A 24,496-nucleotide genomic window follows, 5' to 3' on the forward strand; every position below is an offset into this window, starting at 1 on the left:
GCCATTTAGTTCAGAGAGTAAGAGGGAAAAAGAAGGACTTGACAGCTGATAAAGGACAGTCCAATGTGTCCCCACAGCAAATTTGGAGTCTCTATCTCTAACCCGCTAGCGCCACCAACAGTCCAAAGTTGAACTTATGTTTTTGCTTATAACTTCTGATCCGTAAGTCCTAGAAACGAAATTCTTGTTTCCTCTGATTCCTTGGCTCAGGAAGACGATTCGATTTGACCCTATGACGTCATTTTCCGTCATGGAAATTTTTCCGCCATTTTGATTTATTCATAAAACCTACTTTTGCGAACTCGTCCTAGAGCTTTTGCCCGATTTCCACGAAAATCGGTATGTAGCATCTACAGACCCTCACGGCAAAAAGTTATGGAATTCATGTCAATTCGTCAATTTGTTTTCGTAAACCGCGTCAACAAATTTTACGTATAGCGCAAAAAAACGGATTTGAGGCTGTATCTTCGGCAAACTTAAGCCTATTGACACGATACTTGGTACTTGTGATGCCAGTCAGGAACTACGAGTGCATGCAGAGTTTCGTCACAGTGCCACCTAGTGGTCAGACTTATGCTTTACACGCCTATAACTTTGGCTCCGATTGACGTATTTTCACGGGACTTGTTTCTTTGGAGTTCTGAATAGTTGCCGAGTCCAACGATACCAAACATGCCAGAATTGCCCTTACGGTTAACCCTGCGCGGCAAAATAGCACTTAAAAAACATGCGCGAATATCTCCGCGAGCGTTATTCCGATCGACTCGAAAATGCCATAGGAAGAACATTGCATTACCTTCTGAACAAAAAACTCTATTGGCGTTATATTAAAATTTTCATCAGAAATGGCCGAAAATTGCAAAAAACGAAAAATTACCTTTACATTTTGTGTTTTTTACACATAAATGGTTATAACTTCGTAACGAAAAGAGATTTTTTCACCAGATTTGATACGCTGATGTATGAGCAGAGTCTGAGGCCACACAAAAAAATTGGTATGCCTGAACCACTAGGTGGCCCTATAATTGAACAAAATCTTTCATATCAAGCAAGCCCTATGGTTATACAACTATTTCTTTGCTGAACTAAAGTGTATAGTCATGAAACTAGCTAGATGTAAGGCAGATATGACCCGAGGTTGCATGCACGATTCTGTCATAGCGCGACCTAGTGGTTTGGAGATAGAAAATAGCTATATTTGCCTAAAACTACTGCAACAACACATCTAAAACCATGAGTCATCATGGATTCTTCATTTCATATGGCTTGGTCTATAATTACTGGTGGATGTGAATTTACTCTCTAGCAACCAATGAGAATACCTTATCAACCGTTTTTGAAAGAGCTTTTTCTCTGCATCAGAACATCGTAGAGACATGGGGATGGTCTCTTTTGACTGATTTAACTTGTTGTAACATGTTGTGACCCATGTTATGCCACTGCAAACATCACTCACATATCCTTCTGTGCTCTAATGTTCCATGACTGTCAATAACAGAAGGACAATTGCAGTGGATTAGAACATAGATTATTTTTGTTGATTACTTTTGCGTTTTTTCATCTGAAATCATTAGGTTTACCTAGGTTCTTTGGTCTGCTTATCCAAACTCAACTTTACACCCTTCTGTGCCCTTTTCGGCTTGACCCCGGTATCGCTGCTTGCAGCTATATTTATCTATTATTCTTCTTCTTCCGCCATTGCGTCTATGGCAGCCCATAGAACCGTACGTAGGAAAGTTATGAAATTTGACACACTCAAAGAGGACATTCCAAATAGTCAACACACCAAATTTGGAGTGTCTATGTCAAACCCAATAGCGCCACCAACAGTCCAAATTTTCACTTACATTTTTGGTTATAACTGCTGACCCGTACGTCATAGAAACGCAATTCTTCTGATTCCTTGGCTCATGCAGATTCGATTGCACCATATGACGTCATTTCGGTTATGCTATTTATTTTGATATTTTGAATTGTTTGTAAAACCTACTTTTTCGAACTCATCCTAGAACTTTTGTCCAATTTGCGTAAAGAATGGGTGTGTAGCATCTAGAGACAGTCATGGCAAAAAGTTATGGAATTCGTGTCGATTCGCCAATCCGTTTCCGTATACCGCGTCAACGAATTTTACGTAGAGTGCGTAAAAACGGATTTGAGGCTGTATCTTCGCCAAAGTTAAATGTATTCACACGACACTTGGTAGTTTTGATGGCAGTCATGACCTGAGGGTTCGTGCCCAGTTTCGTCACAGCGCCACCTAGTGTTCACGAGATTTGAAAAATGGCTATTTTGCTTATAACTACTGCAAACTTGAGTCTAAAATTATACAAGTGCTATTGTTAGATTCCTTGAGGCATGCCGAGTCAAACGATACCAAATGGTTTTCAGTCGGCCATTTTGGGGGTCGGCCATTTTGATTTTTAACTTTTTTTGTCGGAAAGTTATGAATTTTGGCACACTCAAAGAGGACATTCCAAATAGTCCCAACACCAAATTTGGAGTCTTTGTCAAACCCTATAGCGCCACCAACAGTCCAAATTTTCACTTGCATTTTTGGTTATAACTGCTGACCCATACGTCATAGAAACGCAATTCTGTTTCATCTGATTCCTTGGCTCATGCCAATTCGATTGCACCATATGACGTCATTTCTGTTATGCTAATTATTTTGATATTTTAAATTGTTTGTAAAACCTACTTTTTCGAACTCGTCCTAGAGCTTTTGTCCAATTTGCGTAAAGAATGGGTGTTTAGCATCTAGAGACACTCATGGCAAAAAGTTATGGAATTCGTGTCTATTCGCCGATCCGTTTCCGTATATATGTAATGCTAGCTTGATATTAAAATTATGGATTTGTGGCTATATCTTTGCAAAAGTTTTGCACATTAATGTGCATTGCCAGTGGTTAGTGTAGGTTGTCTACAAATCGGAAGGTTGCTGGTTCAAACCCCAGCTCCACCTGACCAAGTGTTCAGGTGTCACATGAGTGAGACATCTAACCCCAATGTCATCAAAGTCATGAACAGAGGGTGCATGGAACGGTTTGTCACAAGGCCACCTAGTGATCACGAGATTTGAAAGTGACTGTTTTTGTTTTTATACTGCAAAATTGAGTCTAAAATCATGAAATTGCTATTGTTAGATTCCTTGAGGCATGCCGAGTCAAACGATACCAAAATGTTTTCGGATGGCCATTTTCAATTACAAAGCATACCAACTTTTTCAAACTCCTCCTACAGCGTTCATTTGATTGGCTTGGAATTGGTACACACAATCTAGACTCTAGACAAAAAGTCATAAAAAGATTTTGATAGACCAATCAGTTATTGTATAGCGCATCAACAAATATTATGGCGAGCACGCCGGAATGGATTTGAGGCTATATCTTTGCAAAAGTTTTGCATATTAATGTGCGTCTTTCCAGTGGTTCAGTGGTTAGTGTAGGTTGTCTACAAATCGGAAGGTTGGTGGTTCAAACCCCAGCTCCACCTGATCAAGTGTTGAGGTATCATTGAGAACCCCAACTGCTCCTGATGAGCTGGATGGCTCTCGCATGGCTGACAGTGTATGAATAGGTGAATGTTTCACAACTTGTAAATGTCATGAACTGAGGGTGCATGGAATGTTTTGTCACAGAGCCACCTATTTCATCAGCATTTTTTGAAAGCCCTTGTAAACTTTTCAGTGCCCCCTAGTGGTTAAGAGTTTTGAGGCTTTATCTCCAGATCGCTTTTTTGTGTGTAGACCATATTTGGTGGGTGTCATCACAATTATGATCTGAGGCACCATCTATTGTTTTGGTGCAGTGCCCCCAGTGGTCAAGTCATTTGAGGCTATATCTCAACATTGCTTAATCATATGTATATAAAATTTGGTGGGTGTCATCACAATCATGACCCACGGCACCATCTATTGTTTCGGTGCAGCGCCACCAAGATAAAGAAGATTTGAAAAATTGCAATTTTTGCCTTAATCAACTGAAAACTTAGATTTAAAATCAAGACAGTCATTATTGATACTTCATTCTGTGCCCTTTTTGGCTTGACCACGGCATCGCTGCTTTGCAGCTATATTTAACATTTATGTATTTTAGGCTAACAGTAAAGTGCAGAGTAAGTTTTGTTTCTGTAAATCCTCAGACATGATTTTTACCACTTTATTAAGTTTTGCTTTGTAGAAAGCATTTCTTTAAAGTAAATTTCGTTTTGTATAAATTGTATCTTAATTTTAATAAATGTTTCATCAACCAAATGCATGTATTTAATAAATAAAAATCAAATATAGCAGAGTATATAATTACCGGTCCGTGCATGAAGGCGCCGGCACGGCGAGTTCACTTGCATTGCATTGTTAATTAGAACACACCTCATCATAAATAAATAAAACTCAGCGTAGGCCTATATGCCTCATACAAGCATTAAATATCTTTGCTGCATTTGTTCTAGAACAAAAACAGTGCGAGACCTGCTTTGGCCGGTGCGTCTTTTACACATTCTGAAGGTGCCCGTTTAATCCATTGGTTTTATCGTGTTGCAGTCTATTAGGCAACATTCCGCATAAGATGGGTTTAGATTTGGAAATACATTACATCTATATATCAGTGGTAACAGAAAAGGTGATGATGATCATCCTATGTCTTTATTATTAATACCCCAAACTGAAGCACAGTCTCTTCGGAGCTGTCATTTTCTTAAATGAGCCGCGGCAATTTTCAAATGAGCTTCACAAACGCCTTTATTTTCAAGTTCAACGTGATCACCTAGTGCCTAAACTATTTCGAAACTAAGCACGGCGCCGCGTTTGCAGGACTTATGTTTCACGCTGTAGGGGATTTAAAAAGTGTTGTTAGGTCTGTGTGTGTGTGAGCCGGAGGCAGAGCGCAGAGAGATGCGAGTTGCGAAATTGCAGGCGCGGCTCGAAATGGCTGTTATTTTAAATAGCATAGCATATTTTAAACTAATAGGCCTATCGGTTAACCGGTTTCAACCGGCTAATTTGGCTCGGTGGCCGGTCAAGAAAATGTTTAGTTTTCGCCATCCCTAGTTACTTGGTCGAAAATATGCAGAAATATAGCCTATGCGAGTAAAAAAATTACAGAACAAAAATGTTTAGCTCACGCAGACCGAAAAAAAGCCGTTAATTTAGCAGACTATCCGTAAAATAGAGGACGTGCTGAAACAGTCGAGTCGGCAGATGATCATCAATGTTTATAATGTTTCACGCAGATACTGTTGATGAAAAATATTTCATATCTAAATGTCCAGGTAAGAGTCAAGTGTTCAGTCAGTTAATAATAAAGCCACCGGCGTTGTTGGCTACAGCTTCCTTATCAACGAGACGGAAACATATACAAAGAAAAAGAAAGTGGTTTTCATGCTGGTAAGCAATCATTTATATTATGGCGCTTTGTATTTGTGTTGATCAGTTAGATTAAAGTAATTTTAATCTTTAAATCTTTATAACTGTAGACGACGCTACGGTTATCCTGTCATCTTTCACTTTTTTCACACATTCACTGTGTGATTTAACGAAATATGAATAGCATAGTATTACATTTTGAATTGAAATTTACAAAAAACAAGTTACTCTCTTAACACTTGAAATTCTATTTGGCCTTTATTATACACAGGGGCGTCATGCACCATTTTTTTTAAGGGGGCAGAGTGTGTACAGTTCACAGAAATTTGTGCATACACATACATCATAACGAATTATATTATAGAGCTTTCAGTCTTTTCCATGGCACTTACATTTCTAATATGAGCGCCCCTGCCTTGCAAAAAACTCCAAAGTAAAAGTGTTGACTCACTTTCATATCAAATACTATTCAATTGGAATAATGACATGATATTGGTATCATATTTAAAACAGAAACGACATGTTTTATTTATTTAAGTTTTGTTTAATGAATTGTTTAATTGTGTCATTAATGCATTTTGCACAACAAATGCATTATGAAATTAATGTCATTTTAAATCCATAAAGTATATAAACAATGAAAATGACATAAGCTATAGCAACGTGATTTATTTTAACCTCTTAAGCGTCGTCCTATCCTTTAGAGTGGGGGGGGGGTGAAAAATTGAAGTGCATGTTCAAATGAATATAACTCTGGCATTTTTTGGTCTAGAAGCCTAATCTTTATCTTGTTTTAAAGAAGACAATTCAAGGTTTTTGACTGAATTGTAAGCAGGTGAAAATATTCAACAGAAAAATTGTTACAGCAGTTTAAATTTATTTTAATAAATAAAAATAATCCAATAAAATATTAATTTTATTCAAAAAATTATAAAAAGGTAAATTTTAAAAAAAAGTAATAATGTAAACATGAAGCAATATGTCTCAAGCAGTTGTGATCCAAATTTCAAGTTAAAATCACAAAAAATGAGGTTTGTATCACAGTTTTAGTGGTTTTACCAACAACGGCCAGTAGGTGTCAACGGTTTGCTGCATACTCTTGTCATAAATGAATCAATTGCTGTCACTGCATTATTATTACTGCTAAAACATTTTGAAATATGAAAATTACATTCTAAGAGCTTTCCAATGATATATAGTTTGTCAACATTTTTGTAGATTTATACTAGTATATAGTGTTATGAATATAGAAAATTAATATGCATTCCTATGGGGGGGGGGGTGGCATGTAACAAAAAACTGTCACTAAATTATTTCTATCATCAAATGACTTTGACATATGAAAACTACATTCTGAGAGCTTTCCAGTGATATATAGTTTATCAAGATTTTTGGGGTTTAGGGTGGGGGGTTTAGTGTTAGAAAAATGTAAAAACATATTGGGCCTACATGTGGGCCCGTGACCTTTTTGAAACTGACTCTCACTACATCATTTTTTTCTCAAAATGGCGAAGATATATGATAACTACACTCTTAGAGCTTTCCAATGATATATAGTTTGTCAAAATTGTTTAGGTTTGGAATAGGGTATTATTGCTATACATATGTATAAACAAACTGGGTTCACCTGTGGCCCGATGACATTTTAGAAACTAACTCTCACTCTCTCATATTTTCTCCAAAATGGTGATAAAATATGAAAACTACACTCTCAGAGCTTTCCAATGATATATAGTTTGTCAAGAAATTTTAGGTTTAGATAGGGTATTCGTGTTACCAATATATAATAACAACATGGGCCCACCTGTGGACCTGTGGCATTTTAGAAAATGGCTCTCACTATGTCATTTCTTTATCAAAATTCTGATGATAAATCGAAACTACACCCTTAGAGATTTCAAATGATATATAGTTTGTCAGGATTGGATAAGAAATCACATGGAAAACACTGAAGTAAACGTAGGCGCCCCACTGGCGAAACAGTGACATTTAGCAGGATAAAAATGTTTTGAGGCGCACTCTCTTCATAAATGAATCAATTACTCTCCCTACATAATTTATTTTATAAAACACTGTTAAAATGTCTATTCTAGAGGCTTAGACCTTTCCAACAATATATAATTTGTAGTGATAGATAAACATTTACCTGAACAATATTGACGTAAAGTTAGGTGTCCCGTATACGGGACGGTGACGCTTAACAGATTTTAATGTTCAATAATGATTTTAAAAAATATTTTTAGATAAAATGATTGGAGGAACGAATTTTTGCATTAAATTTTATCTCATATGTGAGCATGTGTGATCCCGCGCCCACGTGAACTCTGGTGAACTTTGGCAACTGTGCCAAGAAGATGAATCTAGAAATTTCTACAAATATAACGTCGAGACTGTCACATTTTAAACCATACATTTTCTACACAGAGGAGGTTAACTGCACATTACCGTACTGGGGTTTGAATGGGCATGACGCCTCTGATTATACATATATGGGGCCCTATCTTGCACCCAGTGACGCATGTATCATTCATATTTTGCACCGGCGCACAGCGGGTTTTTCCCTCCACAAACGCACGTCTGCAAACTAGGGAATGAACTTGCGCTCCCTGGGCGGTTCAGCGCAAAAAAACAGGCGTGTTCCGGCGCAAACCATCCCTGATGCTATTTTGCAGTTTCAAAAAACAATTGCGCCACTGACCAGAAAAAAAAGTTTAAAGTCAGTGGCGCGTTGCGGGTTGTTCATTATGCTATTTTAAGGGCGCATGCTTGACCATAATGTATAGCGTGCACAACGCGCACACAATTTGCTTATCTAATCTACACAGATGGAACAGTTATTTTTGCAAATCATAAATTGTTACACTTAAAAATATTAATACACGAGATAAGGGGAAATCATAGTGGTGAGCATTGTGGTGATAGTTTTTATTTATTGTGTGGCTGCGTTAAAAAATTCTCATGCAAATAACGATTAAAATATTTTCATAAGTTTGTTGTGTGGCTGTATTACGTTTATTTTATGTAAATAATAATTAAAATGTTTTCATAAGAAACCTTAATGTATATGAACTTGATTTGTAAGTGTACTTTGGGGTTGGACCTTGCTTGCGTTTTTTGGGTCCGATTTCAGAGCCCCCAAACCCTTTCAGCGGTGAGGGTGGACGCAGCGATGTCCTCTGCTGGCGTCAGGTCCTGTGTAGAGGCAGATCCACCTCCCGTTACACGGCGTGCCCGATTTATGCTGGCAAGCTTGGGATTCCCCCGTCTCCTGACATCATTGTATCGCTTGGCACAACGATGGGAATGCCAGCTGATGAGACTGTGGCTATTTCCTATCACGCCTGTTTAACCAACGCTGATTTGGGCGGGTTTCTCCTATCCCCATACAAAACAACTTCTCTGTCTTTGACTGCTCTTACAAGAAGGTCGGTCTCCTCGGCTGTAAACCGCTCCTGGCGTACGCCTGGTAAATCCGTCATAATAATAGCAACCCGCCATGGAACTTGCGCCCTTGCATTTAAAGGGAATGTTGGATAGCGTTCTGATTGGTTTATTTGACGTTACGCCCAAACCACACCTATGAATAATGAACCTACTTCAGACCAACCCCTTATTGATTTGCGACCGGCGCAAGAGTTATTTCTCACGCCGGCAAAATAGCAACAGCGCCCAAGATCCGCCCACAAACTCACTTGCGTGTTGCGCTTCGCACTTGCGTTTCAGATCATTAAAATAGGGCCCAATATGTGAAAAACAAGAAGTGCATATGAATTTAACGTGAAAAGCTCTGTTATTGCGATATGTTTCCTCATCGCTCTAAAAGTGTGGTGCTGTACTCAAAAGACCAAGATTCCTTGCGAATAGAACATGCGCAGTACACAAATCAATGTTCCTTTTGATGGGGATATGCCGATACCCGTTTACATGACCAAAATGTCGGGTTAGAAAAGGGGTAACCCAGGGCTAATATTCGGGATTTTAAAAACAGGAATATGAGCGTATTCGTGTTTTTGGCGGTGTTTACATGGTCGTGCGTGACCGGGTTATTGCTAATATTCCGGATTTGAACGGGTTATTGGCTGCATGTAAATGTAGTCTCATATTATCAACTTATCAGGCTATTAGTTATTCAGAATTAAGGCTATAAACGCAGCGCACTGCTGCCTGCTCATCTTCTGTGCCTCAGATCGACACTCACAAAGTTTCACATTAAATGACAAGATATTTGTCCAAAAACAAAAGGTAGGCTAAATACTGAATAAGCTTACTACTTAAATGGGACTGCAAGACATGAATAGCAGTGATTCTTGGGAATTTGGATAAAACAGGTTTAAATAAAAAAAGTTAGTTAAATTACAAAATCTAAAGGTATATCATTATAGACCAGGGGTGTCCAGACTTTTTGGCATGATGATCTACTTTTAAAAAGATAAACCAGAGATCTACCAGCTAAAAACACAGCTTTATTTTTTAAAATTACATTTAAATGCTTGTTAGGGCTGTACCGTGTATATTGCATATGTAATTTAACGATTCAAAACAATAACAGTGCTGATATTATTCGTTTTAACACTTAACTCAAAACAAATACAGCAAAATACAATAGCTAGGCCATTTATCTTATTCTGTTGACTTGCACTGAATTGACAGTTTTGCATAATCTGGACATTATCCACTTATAGCTAGTCTCAAACAGGCTTCCAAATTGTTATCATTCATGGTTGACCAGTGTTTTGACTTAATAATCTTCATGTGAGAAAAGGCTGACTCGCATAAATAAGTGGCACATTTTCTGATATTTGGATATTTCTCTTCTGCAAGAAGGTTCCAAAACTGTCCAGTGGATCTTGCCTTCACTTCAATGTCAGACTGCAGTGCTAAAATCTCATCCTCCAATGGTGATGGGTTCATCTGAAACAGCTTTCCCATGTCTGTGGCCAGAGTCTCAAACTCATGTTCATCTCCAAATGGAAAGCACATAAATGTAGCAACTGGCTCAAGTAAAGCAAAGTCTTGAAAACGTTTGTCAAAGTCTGACCTGACCTTTTCAATTTGCTCGATGTAGCGCTCACTGTCAAGTTGTGCTGGCTCCTTATCTTGATTTTGCAGTTCAGATGCAATGTTTTGGAAGTTGCCTAATTCATGGCGCTGCAGCTTAGGTGTGAGAAACTGCAGTTTTCTTTTGAAAGCATTAACTGAGCTGATCATGTTGACCACCATCTTCTCTTTACCCTGCAGCTCTAAATTAAGCTCATTCAGAATGTTAGACAGGTCAGTCAAAAAGGCCAAATCTAAAAGCCACTGTTCATCCTCAAGTTGTTTGTATTCTGTATTTTGTGAAGACAACATTGTGAAGAAACTCCTTTATCTCAGGCAGCAGCTCTCGAAATCTTTCCAAGAATTTCCCCCTGCTTAACCACCTCACATCTGTATGCAGCAGGAGATCAGTGTTATTGCAGTCAGCTTCCTCCAAAAAAGTGCTGAAGAGCCATCTCTGACGTGAGCGTGCACGAATAGAACAAACGATTTTCATGGATACATCCATAATCTCTTTCATGTTCAGCATTTTCGCACATAGAGCTTGCTGGTGTATAATGCAATGATAATTAAGGAAGTCGGGAAAAGCATCCTCCTCCTTGCATTTGGCATTGAATCCGTTAGAACGGCCGATCATCGCAGGAGCGCCGTCAGTGGTGATTGATGCTAATTTAGACATCGGAAGCTGCGTTTTGTCGGCATAGTCCTTAAATGAGCGAAAAACATCCTCACCCTGAGTGTGCTCTTTCGCGATCGACGTATTTGGACACCCCTGTTTTAGACCAAGGTCTTGGCTGCTCAGCAATTTACCGGTGCAACCTCCCCTGTTTGTATTTTTTTTTCATAAAATAGGCGTTTTAACAGTTATTACTCATACAACGTTTACTTTAAGCCTAAATAGAAAAAGTAATGATTTTTTTAATAAACATATTTTTGTATTAAATGAGACTATTACTTTAACTCTTTCCCCGCCATTGACGAGATATCTCGTCAATTAAGAGAAAACGCTTCCCCGCCAATGACGAGATTTTCCGTCTTTCCGCAATACCGCTATTATCCACCTTCCGCAACTGTATGGTGTTTTTGCAAAAACCTACCCATATTCAAAAGCTGATTGCAAAAGAACCACTAAAGGTAGAATGAAATGTTTTTTTTTGTTTGAAAGCAGAGGGTCTGTTCTTTCATTTGGTATATTGTATGTTTATATATTTAAAGAAGAACATTTTCTGGAAGGCATTAAACTTTGGTGAAAATCATGAAAAACGCTGGCGCTGGCTGGCAACTTTTTATAAAAATGCTGGCGGTGAAAGAGTTAATAACTCAACAGCACTCGAGAAACATATTGTAAGCATATTCATTTAAAACAAATAAAACTCCGTCTGACGGTGGTGACACTAGTCTGTTACACTAGTCTGACAGTGGCCTCATTACAACATTCAATTTCAAAATGTATACCACTCAAGTCAATGGCTTCTTGCTTAAACGTTATGTAAATATTTGGTCCAAAAAATAACAATCCTGAGCACTGTGATTAACAAATATCAAATCATAACTTCCTAAAATACAGAAAACCTGACAGAAAAGACAGAAAACCTGACGGTGGTGACAAAAACCTACTCTTTCACATGAAATAGATGAGTTGTTCACATTAGCCATCTTGTTTCCCCTCTGTTGCTAGCTACTTCAGACCTCTTCTTAAAAATTTTACATTTATTTCATAATCTAATCTAATATTTTTTATACAAAGATGACGGTGTTGACATGTTATGGTTGTCATACTAGCAGTGTCCAAAAATATGAACAAGTTTAAGAGAAAATAGCAAACATACAGGAGCTTGAGTGATCTTGAAGCATGCAGTAGAGCTGAAGGTTTGAAAATGGGGTCCTCGGGAATGCAGTTGACCCTGTAGTTGTTTGATTTGATTGATTTTTATAAATATCGGACGGTGGTGACGAATATGTGGGACACATTTTGAGCAATCAAAAAATTATTGTAAATATTGTTCACAACCTACTGTTTGTAGTTTTTAATACATATTACAATGTACTCTTTCATGTGGTAAATATTTTATTCAATTCAATTATTACTTTTGGCTTTTTTAATCAAGTTGAAATGATTATCTCTTAACCGAGGACAGCTGATTTTGTATGCAATGGGCCAGCATATAATCATTAAATTGATAAAAAATAAAAATAAACTGGTAGCACTTTATTTTACAGTACGTGTACTTTACCTTGTACGTTTATGGTAAATAAGTTGTACTTACCAACAAATGTGTGGTACTTACTTTTAGGTATCTACATGTCTACAATTTTTATCATTACTGTACTTAATGGTGGTACATACTTGGTAGTTATTATGCAACTCTAGATAAGTACTGGGTAATAACAGATACATACTTATAGTGTAGGTATACTGTAACAAACCAGAAACACTACTGTACTTCCAAATTGTATATACATGATAAGTGTGTGGTACCTGTAGACCAGTCTAAGTTAATGACCGGCACATATGGTCTATGTATACTGTAACTAACAAGAAACACTACTGTACTTACAAATTGTATAGACACAATAAGTGTGTGGTACCTGAAGGCCAGTTTAAGTTAATGACCGGCACATATGGTGTATGTATACTGTAACTAACGAGAAACACTACTGTACTTACAAATAAGTGTGTGTGGTAAGTTATACTTATACCATACTTATACCATACGTATATGATAACTAAGAACAAACATTACTGATATGCCATTTTGGTACTCAGTATCTTTGTACTTTAAACAAAGCATTACATAACTGTATGCATTAACTACTGGGTACATTCACTAGTATGCCCATGGTTACTGCATGGAAACAGGACTGTAAAAAAAAGTGTTGCTTTTTAGACAGTTATTACATAGGACCTACCACCTAAGATATAGCATCATATGCATGTCACTTTGAGGCAAACCCAACCATTGACTATCATGCGCATTAACTACTGGGTATATTCACTAGTATGTCCATGGTTACTGCATGGAAACAGGACTGTAAAATAAAGTGTTGTTTTTTACACAGTTATTACATAGGACCTACCACCTAAGATATAGCATCATATGCATGTCACTGTGAGGCAAACCCAACCATTGACTATCATGCGCATTAACTACTGGGTATATTCACTAGTACACACTGATTGTGTATATACAATTTGTAAGTACAGTAGTGTTTGATATTAGTTATCATATATGTACACTATAAATACCTGTCATTTACCCTTACTTGCCTGTAAATACTAAATACTTATATTGTACATTTATTTGTAAGTACAGTAGTGTTTCTGGTTAGACACAGTATACATACACTATAAGTATGTATCTGTTATTACCCAGTACTTATCTAGAGTTACATAATAACTACCAAGTATGTACCACTAGTAAGTACAGTCATGAATCATGATACCAATTAATTACCATGTAGATACCTAAAAGTAAGTTCCACACATAGTACAACTTATCTACCATATATGTACAAGGTAAGTACACATACTAAAAAATAAAGTTCTACCAATAAGGGTATAAAAGAACCTTACATATGAGCAAAGGACCCCCTGATTATAACATTGATTATTTTTCTTCATGAAAATGTTATTAATTTCCAACAGAATTAGCACTTTTCTTAGTGGGACATGTTTTTGCCAAAGTTTCAAGAATCATTGATAGTTGAATCTGTTTAGAAGGAAACTTACATTATTCCTGGGAAGAGAAGGACATTGGTAATAAAAACTTGAGGCAGACTTTGTTTAGTCTGTTTTCAGACAGGGTCGGGGTACCCGCGGGTGAACCGCATAATATTTTATGTAACGGGTGTAATAATAATAAGTAAACACCCGGCCCGTTTATGTCAAACGGGCCGGGTGTGGAATAAAATTGCTTCTGATGTCAGATAACTTGTCGGGTTTTGTCAATCACTGTGTATGCGGATTATCAAACAGGACTTTGCAACAGGGAACTGTAACGATAAATACAAGCACGAACTTGCACACAACTTCTAAACTACAATAAAAGATGCATACGAAGCTATGTAGTAAAAAGTCTTTTTTAGAAAATACATTTTAGAACAAACATAATAAAGCAATAGGCTATAAATATAAGGAAAAGTAAATTATAAAAAATACATGTTAGTTTACAGTAGCCTAGCCTATAGGCTATTCTAAACTAAAAAAATATGTACATTTAATCAACATAGGCGCCCCCTGATAAACCCCCCCCCCCCCCCCCCCCCGCACCCCCCCGGTAAAGCATCGGGGAACAGTATTCTTATTTATTATTAAAAACATGAAATAATATGTATTTCCATAGCTTTTTATATACATGTTTTGAACGTAATAGGAATTATATAATTTTTTGTCTTTGCTTATAACCCATTTTGTGCAATACATATCATAAAATAGCAACCAGAAAAAAAACTAGACAGAACATGTCGAGCTTAACGTTGTTTCTTGTAAGCTAAACCTTGATTCCAATTTCTTTAGACATTTTTAGAGTGTTTTTCGGGTAACACTCCGTGCATATAACGCATTCCTCCAAACGCAACTGGTTGAACGTTAAATAATTTATTGCACAATAAAATGGGTTACAACCAATGACAAAAACTGTTCCATAATTCATATTAAACTCAAAAGATATCGAAAGTAAATACTATTTCATGTTGCTATAGTTAATATGTTTCATTAGAATTTTTCAAAGCAGGTACGAAACGAAATAGCCTATTGCATCATCCCGTAAATAACTGCGCAAAACTTATAGATACTCCAATTAATGCTTTAAATTTCTGCTGCCCATTTACATAATCAAGAACGTAATAAGAGTTTTTTGATCCCGAGCTGGAGAAATTAGTTTAAACCATTAGCGAGTCACGCTGTCAGTATGTTAGCGCTCACCTGCCCGACTGCTGTGCTGTCCCTTTGGTACTTCGCTCATCTCGCAAAAGTCTTGGAGATTTCCAACTGTCGTTGCTGGGCTGAAGTTTTATGCTTTACTAAAGGTATGTTTGGTGCTCCCAAGTCCGACAAACGCCACATGATAGTTAATCATCAAAAGATGTGATTTTAGATAGTGGCATTTCCTCGCTACGATAGTCAGACATATAGGTCTACAGCCGATCGTGCTAGCCTTCATAACTATAGTTGGCATGTTTGCCCATTATAGTTTTAAATAATTATGCTATTCTTATCATCACCAATGCGCATTTCATTCTGCCCGGACACCTTCTTGCACCTGAATAATGTAATGCGCATGGCTGTGAGATGCACTTGAGATTTAGTTATTCGCGCAGTGAGTGAGTTGGTACGGTTCCATGGCATGCAATTAATATCAGAGCACCTGGGCATGACGCCCTTAAATTAATGGCTTCATGTTTAAGAAGATTGCACCCGTGACAGTAGGCTATTTGTGTGTATTTAATTGAACATTTTCTGTAGACACCAAGTACTGAAACTAAGTGATTAAATAACAATAATCAGACACGCGCACATAATAAACCCCTATATATGTTTAATCCCTCCCCCTTGCGCGGAAAGCTGTTTTTTTCTCTAGAAGCCCTGAACACAGGATGGAAGACAGTAAATTATGATTAACAATGACTTCTGTGTATAGTTCATATCATACAGAATATGACTTCTGTAACTTTCACCAGCAAAATAAATAAATAAATAATGAAAATATAAAAAAGTGCGGTGATGACGAAGATGACTTCAGCACCGCGGTAGTCATCTCAATACTGCGGTGATGCGGTGACGCGGTTATCGTCACAGCCCTAATATGGACAGTGCCGTTCTCGATACTTATTTTAGAATCCTAAACTGCAAACGAAAGCCAAAGCCTCCAGGGATAAACGGACGTCTGACTATAAAGTAAGTGTTTCTACAACCCCAAATCAGAAAAAGTTGGGACACTGTAGAAATTGTGAGTAAAAAAAGGAATGGAATGATTTACAAATCTCATAAACTTATATTTTATTCACAATAGAATATAGATAACATATCAAAAGTAGAAGGTGAGACATTTTGAAATGTCATGCCAAATATTGGCTCATTTTGGATTTCATCAGAGCTACACATTCCAAAAAACGTTGGGACAGGTAGCAATAAGAGGCCAGAAAATTTAAATGTACATATAAGGAACAGCTGGAGGAGGACCAATGTTTAGAAATGGGAATGTTGTCCCATTCTTGTCTAAAACAGGCTTTTAGTTGCTTAACTGTCTTAGGTTTTTCTTTGTCGCATCTTTCTCTTTATGATGCGCCAAATATTTTCTGTGGGTGACAGATCTGGACTGCAGGCTGGCCATTTCAGTACTCAGATCCTTCTTCTACGCAGTCTTGACGTTGTAATTGATGCAGTATGTGGTCTGGCATTGTCATGTTGGAAAATGGAAGGTCTTCTCCGAAAGAGACGACGTCTGAATGGGATCATATGTATCTAAAACTTGGATAAACCTTTCAGCATTGATGGTGCCTTTCCAGATGTGTAAGCTGCCCATGCCACACACACTCATGCAACCCCAAACCATCAGAGATGCAGGTTTCTGAAATGAGCGCTAATAACAACTTGGATTGTCATTGTCCTCTTTAGTCCAAAAAGATCTTCAAATTTTCATTCGTCTGACCACAGATCAGTTTTCCACTTTGCCAAAGTCCATTTTAAATGAGCCTTAGCCCAGAGAAAATGCCTGTGCTTCTGGATCATGTTTATATATGGCTTCTTTTTTGACCTATAGAGTTTTAGCTGGCAACGGCTAATGACACGGTGGATTGTGTTCACGACAATGTTTTCAGGAAGTATTCCAGAGCCCATGTTAGGATTTCCATTACAGTAGCATTCCTGTATGCGATGCTGTGCCGTCTAAGGGCCCGAAGATCACGGGGATCAAGTATCGTTTTCCAGCCTTGACCCTTACGCACAGAGATTGTTCCACATTCTCTACATCTTTGGATGATATTATGCACTGTAGATGATGATAACTTCAAACTCTTTGCAATTTTTCTCTGAGAAACTCAGAAAACTATTTTTCACCGCAGCTTTGGGGGAATTGGTGATTCTCTGCCCATCTTGAATTCTGAGAGACACTGCCACTCTGACAGGCTTTTTTATACCCAATCATATTGCCAATTGACCTTATAAGTTGCAAATTAGTCCTTAAGCTTTTCCTTATGTGTACATTTAAATTTTCTGGCCTCTTATTGCTACCTGTCCCAACTTTTTTTGGAATGTGTAGCTCTCATGAAATCCAAAATGAGCCAATATTTGGCATGACATTTCAAAATATCTCACTTTCAGCATTTGATATGTTATTAATATTCTATTGTAAATAAAATATAAGTTTATGAGATTAGTAAATTATTCCATTCCTTTTTTATTCACAATTTCTACAGTGTCCCAACTTTTTCTGATTTGGGGTTGTATTTTCTTTCTTATACTAACGTGCCATTTATGTACACAATAGCATACAGCGGAGCAGTGTTCTGGATTAGTGGGGGTGGCTTGCAGAGCTTTGCATGTGGTGCATTGTGGGAGTTGTAGATTTCCATACAAATGCGCCTTAAAGTCACGTTCTGTCTTTTCTCAGTCAAATAGGCACCAAATTCTAAATGTATGTTACATTTCGACTACAAATATGACCCACTTTCAATAAAGATTAACGTTTCTACCAGTGAAATGTCCCTTTAAACAAACACACCCCTACCCCAATAAATTCTGGACCTTCTTTTGATAGACCTGCTCCACGCATAGGCAACCCAGGCAACGATGTTGTTTAGTAGACATGCCCCTTACTGCTGATTGGCACAAGTGTATTATGGTAGTCGGCCCAACTCCCTTTTCCAAAGCATTTTTCAGAAATCGTGCAATCCGCCTTTAATAGTATCTTGGTATACTCACCTCAGGAACACTGCTGCCCTCACAGCTGTCTGGCTGTTTACTGGTTGTTACAGTTACTAACGGAGCTGCACATAAAAAAGTCAAGTCAAAACTACTTGCTATTGAATAATTTACTTAAGCTCTCTTTAACTTGTGAGACAAGAATGTGTGACATATGTGCTGATAAACATACCAGTGAGTTCATGGATGGTCACTCTGTCTAACACGTTGAAGGATGTGTCCAGCTTTAAAGGCTGACTGCAGCGCTGACAGACAAAACTCACCTGCATGGTGCTGCTAGAGGACTTCAAACCCTCCATACTGCTGCAGGGAATATAATACAAACATAAATAAATAAATAACGCATTTATGGGTATTGTTCCATGGTAAAAGCATGCTTAAAAAATTGTACAATGGTAATACATATTCTTTGTTCTTGAAAGTAATTTACCATGTTAAAACTAGTGATGGTCGCTTTCGAAGCACTGCTTCTGAAGCTTCTAAACTTTTATGAATCTTTTGTTTCGAATCATTTGGTTCAGAGCTTGTTTCAAACTGGCCAAGTCGCATGATTTTAGCAAAAGAGGCTTCGACTGAATCCGAAACCGCATACTGCCATACCATATAGTAGGCAAAAAGCAGTAGGCGAACGAATAGCATGTCCAAAATATAGCTGCAAGCAGCAATCACCGGGGTCAAGCCAAAACCAGTAGATGGCGCAATGACAAAATTGTGCATGCAACATCAGGTCATGATTGTGTTACATCTAGCTAGTTTAATGACTATACACTTTAGTTTAGTGAAGAAACAGTTGTATGACCATAGGGCTGGCTTGATATCAAAGGTTTTGTTCAATTATAAGGCCAACTAGTGGTGCAAGCATATAATTTTTTTGTGTAGCCTCAGACTGTGGTCCTACATCAGCGTATCAAATTTGGTGAAAAAATCTCTTTTCGTTACGAAGTTATAACCATTTATGTGTATTTCACGAGTTCGCATTAACATGTAATCGATAGGGAATGAGATAAAGCATATTTGGCGTGCTGTCCGAGGAGAGGGCTCCGAGCTCGGAATTTTAGCCCGAACCCAGAGTACTCCCCTCTCTTTAACTGTGATGAATGAATCTAGATGAGAGTGAGGTGATGGGGTGGAGGAGGGATGCTGCAAAAAATCTGTCACGGGACAGAGGTGAGGGACTGCCATTTATAGGCACCTCTTTGCACTGATTGGTTGGATCACATGACCATGCTCCTCCCGAACTTAGTTAAATAAACTTCATTTCACGAGTTCGCATTAACATGTAATCGATAGGGAATGAGATAAAGCATATTTGGCGTGCTGTCCGAGGAGAGGGCTCCGAGCTCGGAATTTTAGCCCGAACCCAGAGTACTCCCCAAAAATGCCACATAAATGACAGACAGCAGCCAGAAAAAACATCCCCAAAAAGTGTAAGCGTAAAGACCTATAGAAAGCGGTGGGAAAACTAGTGGTTTGACTGGGAGGGCTCTCGCAGCATCCGACGGGGGCATTGTCTGAGATGCTCGCAGCATCGGACGGGAAAGTCCCGCCAGCAGTCAAACGGGGAGCGCATTAGCGAACTAGAACAAGGTGCGGAATTAAACGAGTTAAGGCCAATTCACTGGAAGGCCGCTGCAGTGTCCAACGAGAGCTTTGGTTGAGATGCTAGCAGCATCGAACGAGACGTCTCCACATGCAGAGGGGAAATGCTGGTGAGGACGGTGAGAAATTTAATAAGCGAGACAAGCAAAATTCGAATTAGGCGTTTGACCGGGAAGACCCTTGCAGCATCTGACGGGGGCTTTGGCTGAGGTGCTCACAGCATCAGACGGGAAGTTATTGCCAGCAGTCAAAGGGGAATGCTTTACGATACATTTTTTAAATAAGCAAAATTAAGCGTCCAACCGGGAGGACCCTCGCTGCATCCGAAGGGAGCTTGAGCGAAGATGCTCGCTGCATCGGATGGGTAGGTCCCACCTGTATTAAAAAGGAAATGCTTGATATAAGGTTTAAAAAGCAAAAATTTTGGTGTTCGACCGGGAGAACCCTCGCAGCATCCGAAGGGAGCTTTAACGGAGATACTCACAGCATCGAACGGGTAGGTCCCGCCTGCAGTCAAACAGGAAGGCTCTAGAATAGGGTTAAAAAGGCAAAAATTTGGTGTCCGACCAGGAGGACCCTCGCAGCATCCAAAGGGAGCTTTTGGCGGAGATGCTCACAGCATTGGATGGGTAGGTCCTGTTGCAAATTCAACATGAAAATATAAAGGTAAGAAAATTATGAGTGATGAGGCTCGACCAGCGATTTGAAGGGGCAAAACTTAAATTGGTGGAAGAAAATCCCGCACTGCCAACAAACGGGGAGCCCATACAACGACGTGCACGGTAGAGTGCAACTGTGTGTGAAAAAAAATGCAGGGAAAAAATATATACGAATACTGTACATACAGTGTATTCTCACAAGTATAAACGCATGCAGATAAATATACATATAATTATTTATTCATTTTAATGAATGTGCAGGTGAAGCAAACAAAACAAACTAGGCGTACACAAGATTTTCTGATATGCAAGTGGTTGAATCTAATGTAGAATTTGAATGATTCTGACATCCGGGAACTGAGGGCCTAAGTTTGTTGATTAGAGAGGCCGTTTGGAGCGGGAGTGGTTGGGGCACTGATGCTGAATGAATTAGCGGAATGAAAATTTAATTGCTTGAATATCAGACTGGATTAAAACAAATTTTACCAAAATTTCGTAGCCAATTAAAGGCGGAGTCCACGATGTTTGAAAAACGGTTTGGAAAAGGAGACGGGCCGACTACCAAAACACACTTATAGCCAATCAAATCAAATCAAATGCCGGGTTGCGTATGTGTGGGGCGGGTCTATCAACAGAAGGTCCAGATTCTATTGGGGTAGGGGCGTGTTTGTTTAGGCGATTTCAAATATCAACACTGGCTTTCAAACATCATGGACTCCGCCTTTAAATTCGGTTGTCGATGAAAAGAGGATCAAAACAGGTTTCGACCAGGATCGTCTGTACTGCAGGTAATTTAGTAGCGAATTATATAATTGGATGGGGTTCGGTAAACTGAAAATAGAAAGTGCCCCTTCTTAAATTTGAAAGTCTTACTTTGTTTGAAGAAAAACGAGATTGTATCAAGGTTTTGGAACTTTTTAATCAGAAGTTGTAGGGTAGATGACTGGACTGAAATTTTAGATGACTGCAAATCCTGAACGGTGAAAAAAGCAAAAAACACAAAATGAACACTGCGTCCAGCGTGCGGGCAGTATAGATGGAGTGGTAGAGGGAGTGGTGACTGAGCCGAAAGGCGGAAAGGCACCTAGACATTAAGTCAATTGTAATGGGTGGCATGGAGTTTGGGCGAATGGGCTTATTTCTAAATATAGTTTTGATGACGGGTGAGAGTTTTAGAGTTGTTTATAGCTGATGAAGGTTTGCCAAAGATTAGTTTATAAAAATTAATGCCACTTAATTACCCTGAATGACTTAACTGTTGAATAAATGAGATGCCCAGCAAAGAAAAATCCGGAAACGGACCTGAAATGCCCATGGCATCGGAGAGGTAGACCCCATATGCAGTCGAAACAAGAGTGCATATATTAAAAGGCGTGAATTTTTTGGAGCAAAACTGGGCATCGTGTTTGACAGGAAGGACCCTCGCAGCGTCTGCGGGAGCTTTAGCTGGAATGCTCACAGCACCAGACGGGTAGGTCCCACCTGCGGTCGAATGGGGCTCACCCAGCACTTTGAAGGGGCAAGACGACTAAACAGAAGAAAAAAAAACCTTTGCATAGTTTCTGATTGGGGGAAATGTGCAGTAATGCAAATAGCAGAGCTTAAAAAGAAAACTATAGTTATTTAATGACAATATAATGAGGTTTAGACAAGCAGCAAATGCTGATAGAAATTTACGTGAAATAAGAGCTGATATGCAAGCGCTGAGCAATTAGAAAAAACACGATTGAATTGGCATGTGAACATGCGAATGTGATTGGTAACAGCGGGAATGCTCAGGTGTTGGAAACGAGCAAATGAATTAGTTCCAGGTGTGGTTTCCTTACACTGTAAAAATCCAATTAATGAAATGTTGGACGGGCAAAAAATATATATATATATTATATATATATTATATATATATAAGTTAAACCAATTTTCTTAGTTACTAAAAAATAATTAATTGGGCCAACAATTAGATTTTTTACAGTGTAGAGAAAAAAAGAGTTCATGGTTAAATGATTTACCGTTGAATAATACCTTTGGAGGATGTCTCCGAATATAAATCGAGGTATCAAGATTTTACCTGGTGACTTTGTAAAAACGGTTTTGTATGATGACTGGATGGACTTGCATCCAGTTCTGATGCCGGCAGGCTAACTACCGGTGATGGGAAAAAAAATGTATACGATTTTGCTCCCTGGCACATGCGTGGCAGTTAAATTTGATTCCGAAGACCATCGTAAAAGCATAGCGAGGGGGCGCAGTGTTTCGTTGACAAATTCAGACAATTTGAGCGTTTTCAATTTTATTTAGAATGCTACCAGAGCAGCATGTAGGACAGAACAAAATTTTAGATGAGAGGAGTTTACATTTAAAACAAAACTGGCTAAGGAGATTAAATACGACAACGCTATATGACCGAAATATAGCTTAAAACCCAGAAACCCGAAGGAGGTGGATGGGTCCCATGATTTGCACTCAGCGATGCCAAAATGCCAGGATCTTTAAAACTTTTTGAACTGTGAGGGAGATCTGCTGGAAAAGCATCGGGTGGTTAGATTGAGATTTTTCAGCGAATATGGGAATTGCATAGTTACATTAAATAAAACCGAAACCCAACTTTTTTGCTTTCCCCACAAGTTAAATAAACCGTGATGCGGAATTGAATGCGGTAGCCTATATTACGCCAGCGGGCGTTAAATGAATGCTGCGAATCAGGGTATTAGACTAACGTCAACTTTCCCATGGTCTATACTTGCAGGTTTTTTTATTTTACGGGCTGGTTAAAAATAGGAAAAAACGCTTAAAGGAAGATTAAGAGATTACCTTGTGCGGCATATGATTTAAACAGCTCGGGATCTGCAGAGGCAGATTGGAATGAAATATTTCGAGTATGCAGGGATCCTGGGACAGAATTAAGCAATGATTAATGTCAGACATCATTTAAATGGTAAAATCAGCGTCATAGCTCCACCATCGACTACAAAAGAACGAATCGACTGGCAGGTGACGAATATAGAGTTAGATTTTGAAATAAATAATCCCTTAACGTGAGGGAAAAATGCGGAGCGCGCTGCTGCGGGTGCTGAAAAACCTTGGTAAGCTGACGCGAACAAGGAACAGCTTTTAACGTCGGCGGCAAGGATGGAGCTAGTTAGTGCACTTCTTAGGGAACAAAACACCGTCCTGTAGAAGGACATACGAGCCGACACTTTAACGCCGGGCACGATAGAGGCACGGTGTCGGCAGTAAATGATCGTCTTAATAGCAGGAAAAACCATTAAAGTAAGTTCGTATTGGGGGTCTGTGACGAGAAAACGCAATATATTCTAAAATAGTGTGTAATAAGCGAGTTAGGTCCGCCTGGTAGCGTATCACCAGCAGCTGGAGACGCTGCTTCTAGATAACTTACATAATGGCAAATGTGAGATCGCACGACTCGAAAAACTACAGAACTGACGGACAGATTTGATTTAAAAGTATGATTCGGGCCGGTGGTGATAGCGCAAAAGTCTGCCGTTGTGATGAAAGCGAGCGGTTAGGTTTGCAACAAGAGGGAAAAGCAGAGCAAATTATTTCTGTGCAGTAGCTAAATCAATACAAAACGAAGGATGTAAGTACAATACTTTAAGAGTAACGTGGAAAGAAAAATCAACACGGTCTACATTGAGATCGAGAAGTCCGAGTTGCGGAGGAAAATATCGAGAAAAAGAGGAAGCATATATTCAGGCATGTGATTGGCTAAGGACAAAAAAGCAGGAAAATATATTAAGACCCCCCCCACACACACCCGCCAATCAAACTGGTGGCGGATCTATACGGATAGTAAAGTAGGACCCATAACAACTTATTTGAACAAAAAAAAAAACATTTTAATTCATTTTACAGCTAGATGTGCAACATGCTACTTTTTTGTACAGTATGACACATAACAACTTA

At 38.7% G+C, this 24,496-nt stretch overlaps 1 protein-coding gene across 1 annotated transcript in view; it reads right to left on the reverse strand.

Moving 5' to 3' along the window:
* The window catches only part of becn1 (beclin 1, autophagy related), a 521,809-nt gene that overhangs the window by 483,184 nt on the left and 14,129 nt on the right, over positions 1 to 24,496 (reverse strand). Inside the window, exons 2-3 of the mRNA XM_065253401.1 lie at positions 18,490 to 18,620; positions 18,318 to 18,382 (exon numbers count right to left, since the gene is read on the reverse strand). Coding sequence (XP_065109473.1) covers positions 18,318 to 18,382; positions 18,490 to 18,616 — 192 coding nt within the window. The 5' untranslated portion in view covers positions 18,617 to 18,620. The remainder of the gene's footprint in view (positions 1 to 18,317; positions 18,383 to 18,489; positions 18,621 to 24,496) is intronic.

Source organism: Paramisgurnus dabryanus, chromosome 1 (assembly GCF_030506205.2).
Source record: "Paramisgurnus dabryanus chromosome 1, PD_genome_1.1, whole genome shotgun sequence".
Lineage (NCBI taxonomy): Eukaryota > Metazoa > Chordata > Actinopteri > Cypriniformes > Cobitidae > Paramisgurnus > Paramisgurnus dabryanus.